General features: G+C 45.1%; 2 protein-coding genes across 2 annotated transcripts in view; one reads left to right on the top strand and one right to left on the bottom strand.

Moving 5' to 3' along the window:
• T265_03834 (hypothetical protein) overlaps positions 1 to 21,169 on the bottom strand; it is a gene marked incomplete at both ends in the record, with an annotated part of 75,777 nt that overhangs the window by 14,404 nt on the left and 40,204 nt on the right. The gene's annotated exons all lie outside the window — the stretch shown is intronic.
• Positions 2,811 to 19,923, top strand: T265_03833 (hypothetical protein; the record flags this gene model as incomplete). The annotated part of the gene is made up of 11 exons (XM_009168414.1): positions 2,811 to 2,894; positions 2,928 to 3,104; positions 6,581 to 6,664; positions 9,730 to 9,802; positions 9,846 to 9,940; positions 11,336 to 11,712; positions 12,453 to 12,715; positions 13,035 to 13,210; positions 13,744 to 13,896; positions 15,597 to 15,685; positions 19,705 to 19,923. The coding sequence occupies 11 exons, from the start codon at positions 2,811 to 2,813 to the stop codon at positions 19,805 to 19,807; spliced, it is 1,674 nt and encodes a 557-aa protein (XP_009166678.1).

Genomic DNA, 21,169 nt, shown 5'->3' with positions numbered 1-21,169 from the left:
CTTCCGAAGCCATAGCATTCGAAGTTCAAAGCCGAATGTGCGCCAATAATTTTCAAATGACATCGATTAAAAAAATCGCAAAAAAATGACGGCAGATGAGGGTGTTTTCAGTGTCTAGCCGCTGGCTTTTTCTTGGCTTGTGTACAAATGTGATTTGAATGCGCGCGCTTCCTGGCTTTTGTACAACTAACCAATCAGAATGCCGGCTCGTGAATCAATCGCCCGCTGGAAGCCTTCAGCCTGCAAGCCATGGTTTCCGGGTGCTCACGGCTACGAGGGCTTTGTGATGCCACAGTAAAGTACTGAGACGCACTTATTCCTGCAGGGTTGGCCGAATTATCCGTCGACTCAGGGTAATCACCTTAATAAAAGTGCGGATTCTCTGGACAGGTGGAATGCCTGCAATCCATGATTGTCAATTGACGCCAGATATCGAAACACAATAGGTCTGCGGGAGGACCTAATGTTATTGGTCTTCTTGCACGTGTGTAGATAGCGAGTAATCAATGGAAAGATCATATTATGGACGTGTAGTTGCCGAACATACAGTCACTTACATTTCAGGGATAACCACTCGAAGTTGTGGGGTGTTTTACGGAGTTTACATTAAGTCTGATTGTAATTTCACAGATGAGGTATTTCGTGAAAATGAAAGGCTCGGGTCGCGCTTGCTAATTTGGGACACATGACCCCAATAAACATGTGTATCAGGCTACGCTATGGGCTGTTTTGTGAGACAGTCTTTCGAGGGATGGAACTGAGACGTCTTCGGTTGTTCGACAATCATCGTCTTAAAACCATGACTCGTATGAGTTGGTGTCCACAAGGTAATTACAAGCTGAATGTTCGATTTCGCAACAGGGATTTCCATCGATGGCTGTTTTCAGCTTTGACTTCACCAGACACTTCCGTCAGAGCCAGCACAACTACTGAGGTATTTGATATTCTCCACAACATCCAGTGCTTTCAAGATGCCTGTTCAGGTGCTGCACGTTTTGCAGTGTCGGTCGTTTGTGCATATGGCATCCAACTCCTCTACCCAGTCGAAACCCAGCTTGATGCTGGCGGATTAGGTTTTTGCGTCCCGCCGTAAAGCTACACCGGAAGCCTTGTTAAATCGGTAGTCAAACTGATTCTCGACAATATTCTTCCTTTACTGATGATACTTTCCCTGAGATAGACGATGATACTTGCTTCATGAGGCTTGAGATGTCATACCTCCCTTAGACCTTCGACGCAGAGGAGTCCGGAGGGCTACCTAAAATCGATATCGTCATCATTGGCATCAATACTCACTGGCGCCTAGCCACCGTACAACTATGAGAGAGCTGTGATGTTCAGCTGTGGCATACTTTCGGTGCCTAACTGCCATGCCACCAGAAAGAAGCACGAGGGTTGGGATACTGCCAGGGTGCCCAATCCTATGTAGGGGAATTCTAGAGGCAGTGTTCGGGTTCGAATCGCGGACCTTCCGGTCAGTAAATTCGCTCTCCATCCATTGAGCCATCTCGCCTCCATGAAGAAGAAAGCCGTACCAAATAAGTGGAAAGAATAAGATGTCTACACCTTTGGATAACATTAAGATAAACACATCTAAGCAAGGCGCTATCAGAGAGAGAGCGGGTCAGCCTCCTTTCGAATCTCAGCCGACATTACCTAAGCACACATCGATAGTCTAACTTTAGCTAAGACCACCAGCTAGAAATAAATAAAAATATAAATCGTTCAGCTGTAGCGCCCTTTCGGTGCCTAGCTGCCATGCCACCCGAAGGAAGCACGAGGGCTGGGCTACTGTCAGGTTGCCCAAGCCTAGACAGGGGAAGTCGAGTGGCGGAGGTCGGGTTCGAACCACGGACCTTCCGGTCAGTAAATTTGCGCTCTAACCACTTGAGCCATCTCGCCCCTGAGCCATCTCGCCACCACATTTATTTTTAGAGTTAACAACCTGTCCGTTGTCTTTTAATGGGCAGTGAACTCTGCTGAGCTGAAATTATGACGCTGCTTCGTAGCTGGCTAACTTATAATTTTACGCGCAACTCTTCCAGCTTGACATAGAGCTGTAGGTTTATTAGGCACCTGCAGGAGAAATTTTCATCTGAAGTCTGTGACATCGGGTTTTTTTTACAACTGCATCGCTTTCTTTTACTAGCAGTGTTATGAACTGCACCGTATGGAACGTACTGTGTGACAGTGGCTGCTTTACGTCATCTCTGGTACCTTCTGCCTCTCACCAACTTCGGAACTAGTCAGTGTGTTGTACTCCAGTGGTCGCTGATGATCATGATCTGGCGGAATCCCAGAGACGACTGAATCCCCTATAGCTTCAACTTGACATATGTCACCATGGGCCATTTGGAGTTGCAGTCAGCGCCCATCGCCGAAGGCCAGTGTTCTGCGAATGAACTGTTCTTCATCGTCTTTGCGAATCTTTCCGCTGACATCTGTCATCTTTTGCCCGATGGGTTGAACCAGCTGAAATAGGATTCAGTTTTTTTTAGTGAAGGCCTCTCTCCCCCTGCACCCGTTTCCCGCACGCCTTGAGCCTAACGCTACTTCGCAACAACTTGACAAATCGTTTCTTATAAGAATAGTTTTGTTTCCAAGCATTTTGCCGCGTGGAAAAATTAACTACGATTTGAGCCTATAAGATACTAATTTTCCTTATCTTCCGAATCAGAATTTCTGTTCCACTCAACGGTTTCTCTCTTCTCTTTTACAGATCCCTCCAAGATGACTGACACTTGTTTCGCCCTTCCATTGACTCTCTACGATGAGATTTTTCGTAAGCTAGGTGTTTTTTTTCCATCCCAATGTTTGCAGAGAAATACGGAGATAAAGCCCAGCAACAGTTCCGTGACTTGCTATCCGAGGCTATATCGAATAAAACAGATAAGGTATGGTGACAGCATTATTCGATATTTTTCAAGATCCCAATATTGAATGAAACCTCTTTGGACTTGATCCCCGATGGACATCTTGTATGTGTCTATGGCATGGTGCAAGACATGTTCGGTATCGAGTTATTCATGGACGAGTTCTCGTTAAGTGGTAGCGGCGATAATCGGTTACGTTCTTTCCGATTTCGAGACTTTGGTTCTGACGAGGTGGGTGATTGAAGCCTTGTTTCAACATTTCGTTACAATTGTCAGCAATGATAAAACCTAATATGGCCTCATTTGACGCATTTTATTGTAGATCCTGGTTTGTGTTAAGACCCTGAGGAAGTTTGCCTTCTAACTGGTATATATAGACAACTACTGATGAGTCCTGATAGGATATATGTTCTACGGTAGAATCCTGCAGTCATACCTGCTGATAGACGGTTATACTGACTGAGAATACTCTACATTTATCGTTTTGATATTCGGTGATTTCGGCCAATTAACTGCTGACTTTTCATCACCAGGTGGGTTAACACCATTCCTTCATCAGCGCTCTAATGTCACTTGCTCTGGTGACAAAATGCATCCCAATTGTTAAGCTGAGCTAATGGACCAACAACCATCTATACAAACTGACCCACCTCCATTACCCTCGACAGCACATCATGGAGTTAGAAAGATAAAAGTACTTTTCATATCTCTAGGGAGAAGAGACATGTGGACAACAGTTCAAGGCAAGACCAGCTCCAACTCCGAAAACGTCTCTCACGGATTTGGGGCGTGTCGTCTAAACGGAAATCCACGACATTATACATTGGGCCATTAAAGCTTATTGCCAGAAATACCAGGTCGTAACGAAGATATGGTAAATTGATGCCTAGGAAAAAAGTGAAGGCTCATATTATTGAAGCCTGGCAATTTTATATTAATCGTCTTCATACTGTGCATGACCAAAGTGACCTGGTTAAAATTCAGGCGAACGTCTTGGCGCCTGTAATCCACATCTATAACGTTACCGCATGGCTTTTTTAAACTGCAAGTCACCTCGACTGGTCGTTATGACAACGGAATCCTGGACGAACCACTAGATTGGTTTCTGGGAGTGTCTTTGGTAGAATATCCAGTTTGCTTTTGGTGAATTTCGATGAACATATGTGGGAGACAATCACAATGCATAGCTTCGACGCAACTCTTACAAAACAAATCTTTTAAAGCTAGACTTAATTAGTCAGCAACTCAGGAGTAGGTTCGGAGTTCGGATATTCTCCCCTGGAGATCACAGCATGACCCTGAAAGTGTCGTAAGTAGCATTTTCTGACCACTCATTGCCAACGGAAAACGCTATATGGACTCCCAGTCCTTTGCTTCTTTTCAGAGTAGTGATGTTTTCTTAACTTAAAGTGAAATGTTTTTGTCCAAATTTTCCAACAAATTTCAGGTATCTAGTGCGATCCCTCCTCTAATTTGTGCCTCTGAACTTATTTTGCTCAAATTAGTGGTCTTATCGCCGAAGGATTAGGATTTTCCATGTTTTCCTCTTTCTGTAGAAGCTATTTTCCCCTGCTTTTAAAGTTAGTATTATCGAATGTGATGTTTCGTCTTCGAGCCACAAGGAAAAATAATTCCATTCTGTCTGTGCTACGCACGCCGACTGTCTTGTATTCCCAAAGCGTAAGAATTTTTTTAAATTTCGGTGAGTTTCTGTAGACACAGCTACTTTGGTTTGCTATGTAACAGCTTCCGTGTTTCGCAGTTCCAGCGTTGCTCCAAAGCCGATCACCTTCAATACATATGCGGCAAGCATTGGCTTATGTTTTTTGTCGACACGTGAGGCATATGTGGACAACTGTTCGTCGCGGTATGACTTCGTCATTTTCATTTTAGAAAGTAAACTGGCGTGTCTGGAAATCCTATATTGTGGTGATGTAATGTAGTGCTAAAAATAATTCTTCAGCCGGCGCCCAGGTGATATTCCACCCGAAGAAAGTACGAAGGCTGGGATACTGCCAGATTGCCCAAGCCTAGACAGAGAGGCAAAAACTGGATTCGAACAACGGACCTTCCGGTCAGTAAATTCACGCTGTAACCATTGAGCCATCTCGCGGTGTGACCATAATGCTTTGTGGATCAGAAACATGGTGTCTTTGCGCAAAGGAAAGCTCTCACGGTTCAACCCTGAGTACCTCCAAAACGGCCTTGCTGATCTTGTAGGAACATTGGGTTAGAAATTCCGTTTTACGCGAGATAGTTTTTGGAAGAGAGGACTCTCCCGCACCAATCGTGCTTCTTAAGCTGCGTTGGTTAGGACCCATTTCGCATGTCGAAGAACCGTCTGTCTCCCTGATGTTTTGTCTCATCCTGTGCTGAGTGAAGAACGTGATACGGTGTGTGGCGTGTAAACGAAGTATGGAGCTTATAATCATAAAACTCAATTGGGTTGACTACTGCTACGTCTGTAGATGAAGAGCCATGGACTGAATCGAACTCCATTCTTCCGATAGTCCAGGAGTATCATTTTGGCTGATCAATGTCGGTGTCAACATGATGCGCAGACACTAGCACCACGGTACAGAAAGGTTGCACTTGGTTTACAATTGAGGTAGATTCTCGAGTTCATGGCGCTCACTGAAAATAAAATTACTCATACGAGAACGCCAATGTGCACTCTAGGGCATTTGTAGGTTGTCTCCGCAGAAATGGGAAATTCCACGGGAATCTGATGTGAAATTGTTACAGTGGGTTTTCTTGATAGTGACCATTGTCATGTTTCAGTCAAACCCTGACAACACTCATATCATATTGATTCCTATTCTACTTTTGTTATGGTCGCTGTCACGGTGGTATTGCATGGTAATAGTATAAGGAAAAAATATCGTAGTTACTCCACTCCTACACCAAATTATGCCAGCGTATTTGGAACTGGGGTCCATTCCTGCGAGCAGGATGTGAGTGACGGCGAGTACTGTTCCCTCGTTTTAGTTTTGTTTACATGTCAGCAATAGATTGTATGAGAATACCGCGAACACTTCAGAATATCAAGTTACTATTTCTGTTCCATATCGTCTACTGCGTTCAGGAGACAATTATTTAGAAAATTTGCGGCTAAAAGACGCTACATCCCCGCTTTATGGTTGAATACTGAGCACAGCTGTTTTCGACTCACTCAAATGGCCGATACGAGGTCCTCGTTACAACATTCAAAACATTGACTCGTGTGTAACGTGTGTGGTATTCAGGCTGAGTAACTGTTCACGCTACTCACCGCCACCCGCCTATCAGCTGACTGCTGAATTTATTTTTGCTACGGCACATGACACCACCCATAGAACTGAAATTTTCTGTTATGCCCTATACTCGCAAACATCACATATTTAGATGAAGCGCATAGGACGCCGGAAAAGACAATTCTCTGGCAGCTGGAGTTCAGGTCAGCGGAATGGGGTTTGTATCTTTGGTGAATCGTGTAGCTCCTAGTTTGTTGCAGGGTTGTTTTCTTCACCATAATGGGTAGTATTTCCTAGAGAGAATAAAACAATTATGGCGTTGATAGTGGCCGTTGACCTTCCTTAATTGTGCCATACTGTCGAGAAAAGAATGGTATCCCTTGGCTTCTAGGGATACCCATTCTTGTCATAGTTTCTTATACCTTGTTCTAGGGAGACGTTTTAGCTGACAGCGGATCCTATTTCCCCCCTTAGGTATACTCCGGTGAACCAGAAAATGTCAAGTTCGGTGAAAGACAGTCAGCTTATGTTGTTCCTGTCCCTGGAGAATCATCTTGGGTTCGCCGAATATCCTTTTCAGATCGATTTTGTGTAGGATACTTTCTTATATTGCTAGTTACGTTTTGTCTTTCGCTTTAGTTTCTATGTTCATTCGTTAAATAGAGCTTCAAGGGCCCTTTGGTGTGAACTATTAACTGGCCCGTAGTGGGGATATTCAGAAAGGGACCTATTGAGTGCTGTTACACGATTCAACCCCAATCCTCTTATATTGCCGTAGCTTGGGTTGCCATGAGGACCATTTTTATTACATATTTTCGCACTTGCAAACAATAATAATAAGTGTTCAGCTGTAACACCTTTTCGGTGCCTATTTGCCACACCAACCGAAGGAATCAGGAGGGATGGGAGACTGCCAGGTTGCCCAAGCCTAAACAGGGGAAGTCGAAAGGCGGAGGTAGATTTCGAACCACGGACCTTCCGATCAGTAAATTCGCTCTCTGACCACTGAGGCATCTCGCACTTGCAAAACTGTCATCCTGTTCAAGATGAATGTAGGGTAACTAAGGAACCAGGAAACGTCATCAAAATGTTTTGAGAAGTTTAACGGCGTCCCAGCTATATCCGAAGGTCATTGGGTCCGACTTTGCTAAAGGAAGAAGACTGATATGATGATAATACATCAGAATAACCAATAGTTTCAAGAGAAAATGTGACGTTTCTCAAAATCAGCCAACGTCTGACGGATACATCAGCCCAAATGCAATTAATGGGCTCCAGGACCGAGCTTCTGAAACACCTGTCATCATCATCGTAATTTTCGGCCGACTAAAAAATCTGTAGACCAATGTTTCAGTACCCCAAGTCGATAGAAGAGAACGAGACAGGCGAAACACAATGGTCATCGAATTCTGATTGCCAATTTTCAAGACCACTCTACCGGCCAGATGTCGATTCGATCTATACGGTCTACTTTCTCCAACCCAAAATGACCTACTTGACTAGAAACAGCCATAAACAGTCTACAAAATTGGAGAGCAGCAGAGGACGGCCTGCCTATAGAGCTTGAAAGATCAGTGCTGCCGAAGGAAATTCCCTGTCCCTTATGAATAATCTTGGAGGTGTAAGACGTTACGCAGGATTTAAACGGCGTAGTTACAAGTTTTCTGCAAAGAGGAAAGGTCGGTAGAAGACGGGTAGATACCACTAAGCTGGCCTTCTGAGCGTGGCTCGTATCCTGTCGATTTGACTAGTTGCTGGTATTGTTGAGTAAAACGACGCAGATTTTGAAACGGTCAAAGTGCAGTGAACTTAGTATTTGTGGCAAGAGAAGTGTCGTGGACGAAGCCGCTCTATTAGTTGTTTATAGATTCCACTAGAGCCTTCGACTGTGCCGATATAGGCACACTGTTGATCGTTTTACAAAGGGTTGTCTGGGCGCACAAATTTATTACCCAAGATGTTTTAGACTCGGATGAAATGTCGAGTACGCGCCTGCGCAGCTACCTCAACCGAGTTTGAATTCTAGACATGAGTGAAGCGGGTTTGTCTCATTACCTCAGTTACCTGTGCTGGAGGGAAGTCTTCCTGCCGGTCCCAAACATCCTCCTCTTGAGAAGTTAATGAGTAAAACTTCATCGAAAGAGTATTTTGAGGATATCCGTCAATGACCGAGTCTGGTCCGTTTGCCATTCGGAGGTAAAAATGATTAGGACTTGCACAAGTCGTCACATTTAACTTCTGTGTTGATGATCTTCTGTGGTGGTAGGGGTATTAGGATGCTAGGTCATAGTGAGATTTTGTTCATGTTCTCAGTAACCCGAACGTGAACATCTACCTCCAGAACGGTGATACCCAGTTTGTTGTTTTCAATATTTATCACGCCATTTGCGTTCAGTTTTGTGCCGGTTGCTTTAAATCAGCCCCATTCGATGGAATTCGGCTGTAGTTATTAGAATTTGGATATATGGTATGGGACGATTACTTAAGATCAGTAAACAGTCCACTATCAGATTCGCACCGTTTGGGTCTTATCGAGTGGCACGGTCCTTGGTAGATGAGACGATCAGTTGAATGTCACAACGAAATTTCAAACTAACCTGTGTGCCACTTATTTTGTTGAGGACTGTCACACCTGTATCGAATATGAGAATGTCGGTATGCTAGCCAATCGTCTCGTGCCACTGTTTACCACCAACTAAACTATCGGTGTTTATTCATCTTACAATACATAGTCCTTTCGAATCAGGAGCATCTCACTTGGCTCCCTCGCTTACACAAGTGAGGCTACTCACCAAGTTGAACATTTTCGAGGTGGGTTTATCTGTATAGTGAAAACTAAAGTATTCGCGACGCAAGAGGAATCCTGTAATGCGATATAACTAGTCCGGAGAATGCATGAGCAAGAACAAGACAGGTACGAGCTGTTCGGTTCACAAAAGCTCCATTTTAACTCTTGAATCTGTGCGACGTTAGTTCCCATACTGTGTGCTTGAAGTCACGTATTTGTATCATGCTATATGTGAGGAGACTTGGTGACTCCGCACAGATTCACGTCAGGCTGTTATTAGTTCGGGACTCCAGTTCCGAAAGGAACGAAATGTCGGCGGACAGAAATTTTAAGCCATTCTGTTGGTTGGCACAACTCACATGTAAGCTAGAATTGTGATTAAAATCACTCAATCACAACGTTTGTGACGAGCGAGTGCTCTGTGTGGTGGTCAGATCACTATCTACATCCACAGTGGGTGTAATTAGGGTTAGGGTCTCCCATTAACGTCAGTTGAATTTTCAAATGGCAGTTTATCAGCGTATATTGCTTGAACCATCTAGCTGATATGAAAGTCACACTCTTCATGTTGACTAGATTTGGTGGGTTAGAACTTCGGATAGGTGTTTGTATCTTCACTCACGTCTTACGATCGGACTTAACTGTAAACCTGCAAAAGTACATTGTCTATCTTGGTACACGTCCTTCGTACATTGCTGATAATTGGTTTGGATGAGTTTGGAGTGCTTTCGAATCTGAATTTCTGAAATCAAAAGGCTTTGTTATCCGGCCTGCACCTTGACTACAAATGCTTCACGCTCGCGCCAGTAGATGCAAATACACACCGGCCGTTCAGCTAATTGGAAACAAGCGTGCTATTGGTGATGACGAGGAGCTACCTATCGAACCAAAAAAAGCTAAAGGAACAAGTAAGTTCTTCGCTTTTCATCATGTCCTTTACTTCACCCATAGGTGCTGACGCCAGCACAAGCAAGCCAAAACCAAGAAAACAATTTCCACTGACAGAAGAAGAAGAGGAAGAGCAACGGACTGGTGTTTTGGTTCGGGTGAGTATTCCTCCTTATTTTTCCGTAGTTTTAGGAGTTATTTCTTGTTAGAGCACCCGAAAAACGAATCTTACTTTGTTCACCTGTTTTCCATCTTTTCTCTTCCTTCATCGTTGTCAATCCATTCCTTCACCTAAATTCGGCATGAGCATGAGCGGAAAATCCGCAACAGGCGTCGCATGTGTGTTCGCAGATGGCGATCCAGTTCTAGCTCCACTGGTTTCGATCCAAGGCATACTCAAACCGAACATTGCCTCTTTGTCCGCACTCTATTTCGTCGGCAGCGAAGAAGTGTTTAATTTCTAAATGCGAAGCTCATTCTGCAGACGCCCTGTAGTCCGGCTTTAACACCCGAGGAAATAAGAAGAGGGGATGAGCATAGTAAGACCGTTCGAAAAGCAACATGCCCCTTCAGTAAACTCTGGTTTTGCAATCGTTCATAAAAAATCGTTCAGCTGTAGCACCCTTTCGGATGCCTACCTATCATGCTACCCGAAGGAAGCACGAGGGCTGGGATACTGCCAGGTTGCCCAAGCCTAGACAGGGGAAGTCAAGAGGCAGAGTTTGGGTTCGAACCACGGACCTTCCGGTCAGTAAATTCGCGCTCTAACCAATTGGGCCATCTCGCAATCAAGCAGAAGCATCCAAACACTCGAATCTCGTGCTTCCTGTGAAGGGTGGACTGATGACCTCATTAGCCGGAACCCACCCACATTCATTCTGTGTGATATCGATTACTGAAGGTTATTTTCGGCAACCAAAGTTGTCTTTGTTGAGGCCAGTCAATTGCAGGTCCAAACGGGCATCAGTAACCTGGTAATCTTAATGGCACCTAGTTCAGATATATTGTCAGTCTTTATCACTCATAGGACAAACCCAGATCATAATTGCATGACAAACTCTGGTTGACCTCCGGAAAAAAACAACTGTTGGGGCGCAACAGCTTGTGTATCTCCATAACCTATTTCGCCACATTGGAGGTACCCATATTACATCCGCAGAGTCTCATGCCGGTTTAGTCTGTGGATAGAATTCCAACACAGTCTTCTGGTCTTCTCCGTTGGGGTTGAAACATTTGCTATGGCTTGCCTCCCAAAATCTAAAAGTACTAGAAGTTCCCGTAAGACGTCAGTACCCTGTCAGGCTTTTGAGCCAAAGTCCTCGGAGGACACCTTAGTTGTCTTGTTGTTCATGTTTTGGCGCCTTATAAGTATCTCAATTTAAGTACAACCATAACTGTCAAAACCACATCGGCACTCGCCCGACATCATTAGTCGGGCATACGGCAGATTGTAGGTAAATCGAGAAACTACTGCTGATGCCTCCCTTTTTCCTATTTTAACAACTTTCACCCCTTCTCCAATTTACTAAGTATTCCGTTCATGTCATTTACAGCTGTACGGCGAGGAACAAGATACGCTGAAGATCAACGAGGTCGTTGAGGTTTTCGGCATACTGGAACACACTCGTCTTGGGAGTATCATGGTTCAGGATGAATTCGCACAGGATGCAAAAGGATCGGAACCAATACCACGAGTCCATGCAGTTATCATTAGGCGCTTAAAGCACAACAATCCCTCTCTGCCAAACAGTGAATTGATGCCGGCAACGGATAGTCACCCGGACGCGGACAAATCTAGTTGTCTGTTGTCCTTCGTGGATCAGAGTCGCATGAATGCAGCCCGTTCAACCCTGCACACGATTTTGTTGGAGTGTTACAAAGGCGACTCACTGGCTGCTGACTATACTCTGATCCATCTTTCATCCGCTCGGTAAGCAGTCACCGCAGAATTTTATCTCCCCCTCTCAGTCATGACAATATGTTATCTTCTCTGGGGGGGGGGTGAACAGAGTTCGTATGTTATGTTCTCGAAAGTTAGATTTTACATAAATTGGGGTTTCTTATTCTTGTCACCTAGTGAGTCACATCACATCATTGTTTATCAGTTTCAGTGACTTATTTTTCCTCGTATCTTATCACACCCCATTAGCCGAATCGAACGAGTTCTCCAGCATTCAGGCTAATTTTGTCATTAGGGAAATCCTGTCTGCTAACTCAGTCGGTTGCTGGGTTTATGACGCGTCTGAAGAAACAATAAGCTAGGAGAGTATGGTTAAAAAAATCCATATCTGATTGTTTTCTCCTCTGTGAAACGGTCTGCAGCCGCGCAACTGAATAGCTTACCAAAAATGAGCCACCTCAGCCATACTAATAATAAAAACTAATAATCTTTCAGTTGTAACACCCTTTCGGTGCTCAGCTGCCATTTCAGCCGAAGGGAGCACAAGGTTTCAGAGACTGTTAGGTTGCCTGAGCCTAGACAGTAGCAGCTGAGATACCGGATCTGGGTTCGAACCACGGACCTTCCGGTCAGTAATTTCGCATCTTAACCAGTGAAGTATGTCGACCTCCCTCATCATTTTGCTGAATTGCTATTCCTGATGAACTTCTACTGTACTCCATTCTTTCAATTCCATAACTAACTTTATATTGTTCTTTCTCCTGATCTAGTCTTGACGTGGAAAGTCCTTACCCAAGCAAGCTACCAGCCCTAAACATTGTATGCCCGACAAATGATGAGGATACAACTCAGCCATCTTCGCCTGGGGTTCACGCTACGCCAGCAGACACTGCCGGCCTTTTGAGTCGTCTGCGCTTGTTACTTCCATGTCTCGTGACGCAGCTTGCTCCTGTTACTGTGACTCTGGAGTCGCTTAACAATGGCCCCAATCTGATGCCAATCAGGGATGCAGACCGGGGTTCTCTAGATGCGGGTCGTTTACAGCTTCCGAATGGAACACAAGCAAGTTATGGTATCCATTCTTGGTTGCACACTTAGAATGCAATCGAGTTCTGTATTATTTGAAGACGTAGTCAAATAGGATTGATTAGCAATAAATCATTCCATACGAGGCTTTCGCCATAGCGATCGCACCTATTTTCCAATCAACCACAACTAACATGCTTACTCATAATGAACTCTAAGCCCGTGGTTATTGAGTGCATATTTCTTTTACTGGTTTACTCTCGACGGAGTGTATGTATGCATGACATTGTGATTCAGTCCTTTTCCACACTCGCTTTAGGTGCTAGTCGATGAAACAGGTATGACGACCGGCCAACTGCAATCCCGCGGTATTCTCAACCTTCGTGCACTCACGATGCTAGCCACAAAGCAGTGTGTACCGTACGATTTTCAGTTCTACACCCAAGATTGGGACACCGACTGTCGTGTGTTGATAATTTCAGCCGGTCAGTCACTTGTCAAGGTTAGTGTACCACTGTAGTTTGTGATGGAAGCATTTGATTCGCGTCACGTCAACTGATGTTCATCCTCACCAACAGATTGTAGTTGGATTTCACTCGCTGTCCTTTTTAGACCTGAAGTCTGTATTTACGTACGTCACAGTGTATGTCGTTTATCAGTCCACTGTGTTGGGGCATTCGACAATGTCGTCTGATGCAGCTTCGTAGGATTCCCACATCTTGGCGTCCCGAAGCAATACACGAATTTATGTAAACTTGGTTCAAAGCTGGTGTATAGACTATGTTGTGACCGTCCGTCTGCCTCACCGTTGCTCGAGCCCACTGTCCACATGTTTGTGTTCATTCAATTTTCTCCATCTGTTATTATGTTTGCGGTACAATGGTTTCATGAGTCCAAATGATCAGTCTGTTCATTGGACAGTCACGCTTTAGGGTCGTGTTTTTCGGATCTGGCCAATTCCCGTCTGAGGAACGCATTGTTTTATCTGGCTACTCATGAATACGTAAGTAGATAATCTATTTACATTTTTTACAGTCCACTCTGGCCTTACCGTGGGTGCCGGAAGGAGACTTCTCCATCGAATGCACTTACAACCAGGCTGACACAATATGGAATGAATTGAGGAACTACTTGACTATTCTCACTCAATCAAATTCACTCTATTCCATGGAAGAACCACTGCAGAAGGTTAGTCTTTGAACACTTTTTGACTGCGTTCATGCTTCAAATTTCACATTGGTCATCCAGACAGCTACAGCTAGCACAAAAGCTATGAAATGAACATCTCACCGGAAAGGGGTGTGGATCTGACCTGGGTGATACAACAGTATTTTGGCATTAGCGCTGAAGCGGTGCCTCGGCGGACCCATTGGTCTGCCATGGTACACCTTCCTAGTATTCTATTTTGTTGTCCATGGCCGTGAGGTAGTAGCATGGGGAAACTACTATCCGCAGGCTCTAGCTTTCACGCCACCGTATATCATGTATCGTTGCTTGGGCACTTTTCAGCCTCCTGTTGGTCTTTGACTAACAAAATTTTGGAGTTCTACGCTGTGGAGAGGCCACAGAGGCAACATTCAGTAACCATAACCGAACATAGAGGAACTTCCAGTGCCCTTCGAGGACGGTTGTTTCCTGTGCGACCGTCTAATGTCTGTTTGTATATCTTGCATGTGATTTAACAAGCTGAGTAATTTCTCTCGCTTGTATCTTACCTGACAAAAGGTTGCAGTGCGTTATTCACCAATGCGGTCGCCGTAACAGCTGATGGTACCAATGATACTGAATTTCCCAACGAGACTTCACATACTACTAAAAACACTCCTATATTTCTCCGTGTACCATATTTTCCGAAGTTTCGGTTCTATTTTTTGGATCGCTATGTCGTCCCCTTTTATAACATAATCACGGATTCACGAGTACCATTCAAATATTAGCTTCCTAACACCACCACACCATTTTTCTTTGTTCATTTTTCTAAGTCTGATCATGTGTACACGTATAAATAGGCCTCTGAAACCAACGACAAATAAGGCAAACTGCACCCACGTGTGGACCTTCAGGTATTCAGAGGGTTATGCATTTGTGTTTTAACTTGCGTCCTTCTGAACTCAGTCATCAAATAAGTAGTATAATCAGTTGTACAATCAGTGACCCTGCCTAACGTGGAAGTCCATCTAAGTAACTACCTGAGAAATATCTCGGTCTAAGGAGGCGTTCGCTTAGGCTACTATCGTCTGAGTTACTGTGGGCATCAGGCTCCCCGACTTATTTCACGTCACTGTCTCATGCATAAGCAAGACCATAGTTGAGGCTCACGCGTTTCACCCGCTTGATGTACCAATTACTCACAAAAACTTTAGAAGTGAGTTCTGATGGTGAGGAGACTGTGACTCTCTACATGCAGTAGAACCCCGTTAAGCGTTAAAGACGGTTTATCGGAATCTTGCCACGGCAGCAAAAGCTTAATAAATCACAAGCTGAACGCAAAATAGCTGTCTGTGCTAACCGCTCCTGCGGAAGTTTTTCGTGAATCTCATCTGGACGTTAAATTGGAAACTAGGGTTTTTTGTAAGAAGAAACTATATGCTGTGGGATGCTGACGAGTATTCTTTTCAATCCGTATGATATCACACTACATATAACATAGTGTAACCATGCGTTCCGCAAGATTCATGCGTAGACCAACCCTCCGCCAATATGAATGACCCTTCCATTACTCAATGGCGTATTGCTTTTTAGTGCCGACAGCATGGTCGCCCTGTAGTACGCACTTGTCTTTTGGTTTGTAGAACGCGATTTCCATGTTAGCCACCGCGTGCTGCTTCAATAGCAGTAATCATTGCAAACTTCGACCACCAGTCACATTTGTTTTCAATTTGTTTCAGCGAATCAATGATGATTTTGTGAAATGGCGCCGATCGAAGGAAACCTTCATAGAAGCCGATGACTTGGCAATTATGTTATGCCTTCTCAGGTATGTTTACCTCTTTCGCAAGCGACTGTTTATTAAGTTCCACCTAAGCCTCTAGAAGTTCTCAACTTTTTTCAATCGTACACTCAAAATACTCTCCAATTAGTTGGCGAGAAGTCGCCTTGTCCAAACTAATGTGAAATTTGGAACTGTCAACTCCCCTACCCTTGAAATCATTGTGCTGTGGTGGACTATGTTCGACTGATGTTTCCGCACCAAACCCGAGTTTCGGTCTCAAACGCTGCGGTGCTACCCGAATACAAACTGGCTATGCACAACCGAGCTCGAGATAGCTCAGTGTTTAGGACGTGAACTTAGTGGAACATCTCGACTGCTTCATCTAGCCTTAAGCACCCTGACAATACCTCAGCCCCCTGGCGTTTCCTTCGGGTAGCAGAATAGTTAGACACCGAAAGTGTTACAAATGAACGATTGTTATTATGTACAACAATTTTAAATCGGCCACCAAAGTTAGAACATTTTTGTAGCTAAAAGCCGCCGAACTCTCGATGGTATTTGCTGTAAAACCTTCGAGGAGATAAAATTATCGCGTAGTGAATCACCAGTGTCCTCACTCTATGGTGTGCTACCGAAGCTGACTAGTGAATGTTTTGTCGCATGTGAATGAATTAGGATACATCGCACAATTAGCATGGTATGTATATGATATGTTTCAGCCGAACCTCAATCGGAAGCAGAGCTGGTAGATTACATGACTCACTAAGAAGTACCACATCACCCAGTTACAAGTAAGCATAAAAATGGCTGTCGGGGTGTCTAAAGTAAGCATAGTTTGTCTACATAAGTAATTTTTCACCGCTTGATGCTAATAAACTCGTAGCGTCGTAAATCCGCATTGTAAGAACAAAGTGCGCGGGTCATGGCACAATCCCGCTGTCCGGCGATTGACTGTGATTGCCGGTTAGTTATCAAATACGGTCGAAATACCATTAGAACGCCAGGAACTGGACGCGGTTTCAAGTGTCTGCTGTGCTAAGTAGCATCGGAGGTCAGACAGCTAATCCTCACTCCTTACGCGCTCGGGCCAAGGCAGTCTTCCGTAATCAAGCGGCTCTTATTGGGTGACCAGTCCTGGGAACAGTCCACTGACCGTGCTATTTCACGGGTCAGAATTTTGGATCAAAGGCTAGGGGCGATGTTTCTCAAGAAAACCCTTCATCCTCCCACTGTCTTGTGGATCTTACTCTTGATTCAGAGGCACAAAGTTGAAAAAACCAACTAAACAATCTCCCTGGGTAACCAGGTATCATTTGCCCATACGGTTTTTAGTTCATCCCTGCCTCCGCAATTCCTTCCCACCCTACAGGCAGAAGTTGCTAACTTCACTGGCAGCTATCTGAGCTATGCACCTTATGCAACCTGCTGCCGTGTAACGTCAACCGAAATTACACCAAACACTCGAGATAACTTCTACTTAAGACCTTCCAACATACCCGCTTTCGCGGACCTGACCTCACACTCGTATAAGTTGACGTGCCTGTATGTGAACCACGCATACAAGACTCAAGTGTGGTCACAAATCGCCCAGGACGAACTAAGCCTTTTTACACTTTACTGTGTGTTTGGTGATTCTGAAGCGATAGCTCACGAAGGTTTCACTCACCTCCGAAGCTGGATTGGATTTCCGTGAACAGTCATCTTTGCGCCGCTGAGCTGTTAAGCCCAGTTCCACCCGGCATCAAATGTAAGAGCTTACGTCCCGAGGGACTGCAGTTCCGCCGCCGAACTTGTTCGGACCTATTCGTCAAGCAAGAAACTGAAATCGTAATTCTGACGACTGACGTGAATGGCCAAGTCGTCTGCATACTATTGAACTTCATCCAGGTGCCCGAGTCGGGGTCAATGCTCGTCGTGCCGAAAACAGAGACCTAATCCTCCGTTTACGCCATGACTATCACCTGTTTCTGGAAAGCATGAGTTTTAACACACGCTTGTGCTTTGTAGCTCGTGTTGTTGAGTACTTGGAGGAGACCCGTGCTCAGCGGGTTGAAAACGGTATGTCCGACTCCTTCAATGCGTTCAAAATACCACTGCATATCACCGAGTCCATTAGCCAACAGACACGATGATCCCTCAAACGCCGAATAGGGGCACCAAAACTTATCCCCATTTCCAAGCACAGTACGCGTACACTGCCAGGAAACGATCGTGGTCCTACCCTGGTAATATTACCATCGTTTTCTCTGGCCTTGTCCCCAGTTTGACTGGATACAAATAAATACATATAACAATCGTTCAGCTGGAATACCTTTTCGGTACCTAGCTGCCATGCCACCCGAAGGAATCACGAAGGCTGGGATACTGCCAGGTTGCCCAAGCCTGGACAGGGGAAGTCGAGAAGCGGAGGTCGGGTTCGAACCACGCACCTTCCGATCAGTAAATTCGCGCATTAACGACTGAGAACAGACCGCATTTACTCTCCGGTATACCAGAAAACAGCGACACTGCTTCCAGCAAACAACAGTGGTCATCTTGACTTGAAAGTTGCTTTTATGGTTGACTGTCGGGCACTGTAGCAACCCGTAAAGCAAAAATATCCCGTAAATTCTCAAGTCTCTTCAAAGCCCTGTATACCGACTCCCTTAGACGCAGGATTCCACTTCATCCATTGGTGTCAAACAAGACTGTCCTGTTCATATGTACTACTGATATGATCACAGAAACCCCCTCCCTGCCTGTGGTCTCGAAATGTCTTCAGGGACAGACGTCGACTACGCAGACGACATAGCCCTTCTCGGAGCTTACCCAGTAGCACTTCACACCTGAGAATTGGTGTTGTAGAACTGGGCAGCACCAAAAAAGAAGCTTCCTTTTTGGATGAGCCACTCGAGTTGGTCTAACTCCAGGCTTGACTGCCATCCCGATAGGGAAGCCCGGAGTGCGTTTGTATTGGCTTGGACATCGGCTCGTTCACCAAAAATCGAGCGTAAAATGCTGCAGTACACTCAGTATTTCTACATAGATCAGACTTAGCAACTTCAGACTGTGGCCGTCAAAGTACTTTCAGTGACTCCAGAATATCTCCTCGGTCCGACTGGAACGTCGGATCAGTAATGCACATCTAATGGTTTTCGGGCAGGTGTGCTGATCGCACTCAATAGGTTGCGTGCTCCATGTCGGTCCGTTCACATGCTGATGGAGTTCTTTTCTGTTAGGCGGAATTCCGCACCGATACCGCTCGCAGTTAGAAGCTGCTACTACCAAGAGATCTACCGCGCACGCTATCGGCCAGATCAGGCCGCTTGTCGGTCGAGCATCAAGGCGATCTCTGATTGGCCGGACGTCTGGATCCAACAGTCAATCATGATCCAGTGTCCGCCGACTGCCAGCTGTCACTGGCGCATCTAGGCGTCGGAATTTCCAGAATTTTGTCGCTGCATGTTTGACGCGTTGTTTTTTACCGGGTTTTGGTGGCTGTTTTGATGGGAACACTAGCTTGGGATGTTCAGACCAGTATGTACAGGGTGGAAACGAGCTAGTGAAGATCAGGCGCTGAATTGACAGAGGACCTTACAAACAGGGGGCTGCCGTACTCCTGGGTGGGGCAATTTGATGTGGTTAGCAACATGGGCGACCACGGTCCAATCACACGCCCAGTGGCATGAACGCGTTCCAGCCATTGTATTTCTCTCGACTCTCTAGCCAATTATATCAGTTGCGGCCTTCAATCTGTAGCTATCTCCTCTTATATGTCAGCTCATCGGCGTACGAAACCCTGACAACAAAAACCAGTATACAACATGTGCTGACGACGCGTCTCATTAGAACCTTTTGGGATCCGAAACTCCAAGTAGACCACTCCTAGCTGATCATGATCTTGTTCGTTTTCACCTTTGTGTCGTACAGCGTCGACCACGAATTCCTGCCTAGCAGTGCTTAAACGACCTGACGCAAGGCGTTGAACAGCTCCTCGTTTCATCCTTACAGAAATCCAATGAAATGATGAAACCCAACCACACTCTAGCTTACTGATATCCGTTTTCCACACCGATTCTTTTCAGGACCCTTTGTCTGACGCACGGTGAGAACCACGCAACAGTGGAACGTTGGGAACAAGTGTGTCGTATGGAGGAACAACGTCGCCTTCGTTTGAAAAAACGATGACTAACATGCCACCTATTAGCCCTACATGTTTAATTCAGGGTTATGCATTTACATAACCAGATTTCCGCATTGTTAATCGCAAGAAATTTTACGATGTTATATAATTTTACGTCAAGCTCGTATTATTTGTCTATCCAATTTATGCCAAGTGAAGCTGAGTAGTTTGGGATCAGCAACATCTCAATTTGGTGAGGTCTAAATCCGAACAGAGGACACTTGTAAAGCGGCGTATACGAGAATACTTGACTGGCCTAGTTGACGAACAAACACTTTAGACGTCGTAAGTCAGGTGAGACACGTAACTTTGATCGCTGTGAAGTTCAATTCGCGGTCAGTGTCCAAACTGGGGGCCTCACCTTATCCATGACAAGCAGCTCCAGTGTTGTTAGATTTCTCAACTGCCACAGGTTTCGCCTAGGACTTTACCAAGGCATTCGTTCTCATGTGTGTTTGCTCTGTGGAAATTCATCTTTGGTGAAAAACATCTGATGACAGGACAAACAAGTCGTGAGTAGAAACAATCGGTTCATGCATTTATGCATAAAGGCAACCGAAAGCAAGGCTGATAGAAAAATCACCGTCCGCGCAACATGGACTGGAAAGAATTACAACAGCAGCTTGAAAGCCAGGAAGTGTGGATAAACAATTTTGTTCTGAATTTAAAAAGTAATGCAAACGATGTAGCGTGGAATTCGCGAAGTGGCTGCTTATGAAGAAATAATGGTAATAACCGTAGCGCTGAGAGTACGAAGGAAAACGAACTGAGTCACTGCTCAGTGAGGACTAGAAACACGAAGTAAATAAGTGAGAAGAAAGACCAGTGGGAATCGATCGTTTAGCTTGAATTTCGTGGGGTTCCAGGACCGATCATGGCTCAATTCGGACGTCTGGCTGGAATCGAGGGGAGAGGGCGCATTAGCGGACAGTTGGTTGGTTAATCACGTTTGTGCGAGGGCGCCAGATTATTCGAAAACCACTGTCTACTCGCATCTTTATGCTGGCACTACCAGCTACATGGAGCGCCTCAATGACACTCTGCATCAGGTTCTGGGCATTCCCGACCAAGGACTCCGTATTCTCTTGGTCTTCGTTGGAACCTGGGTTGTAAGTGCAAGAAGAAATTGAGGCTGAATGAAATACATCCGGCTTGAGTGTAAAAACAGGACTAAGCAATGTTCATCATCAGGCTGTGCATGCAAGCATTTTTAGGGGGCTTAGAAACCATGAGCAGTTAGGAGGCAATTATCAATCATAAGCAAACTGTAACAAGGGCTGGTGAACTGGTTAAAAACAGCGCAGTTTGGTGATATACTTGGTGTTAAGTGGCAGAATCACATCGAGCTGGCCGAACAGTCATGTCAC

The sequence above is a fragment of the Opisthorchis viverrini genome, assembly GCF_000715545.1.
Source record: "Opisthorchis viverrini unplaced genomic scaffold opera_v5_57, whole genome shotgun sequence".
In the NCBI taxonomy this organism is placed as follows: Eukaryota; Metazoa; Platyhelminthes; class Trematoda; order Opisthorchiida; family Opisthorchiidae; genus Opisthorchis; species Opisthorchis viverrini.
Note: the sequence above shows the minus strand (reverse complement) of the source record. Positions and strands in the feature narration are given on the sequence as shown.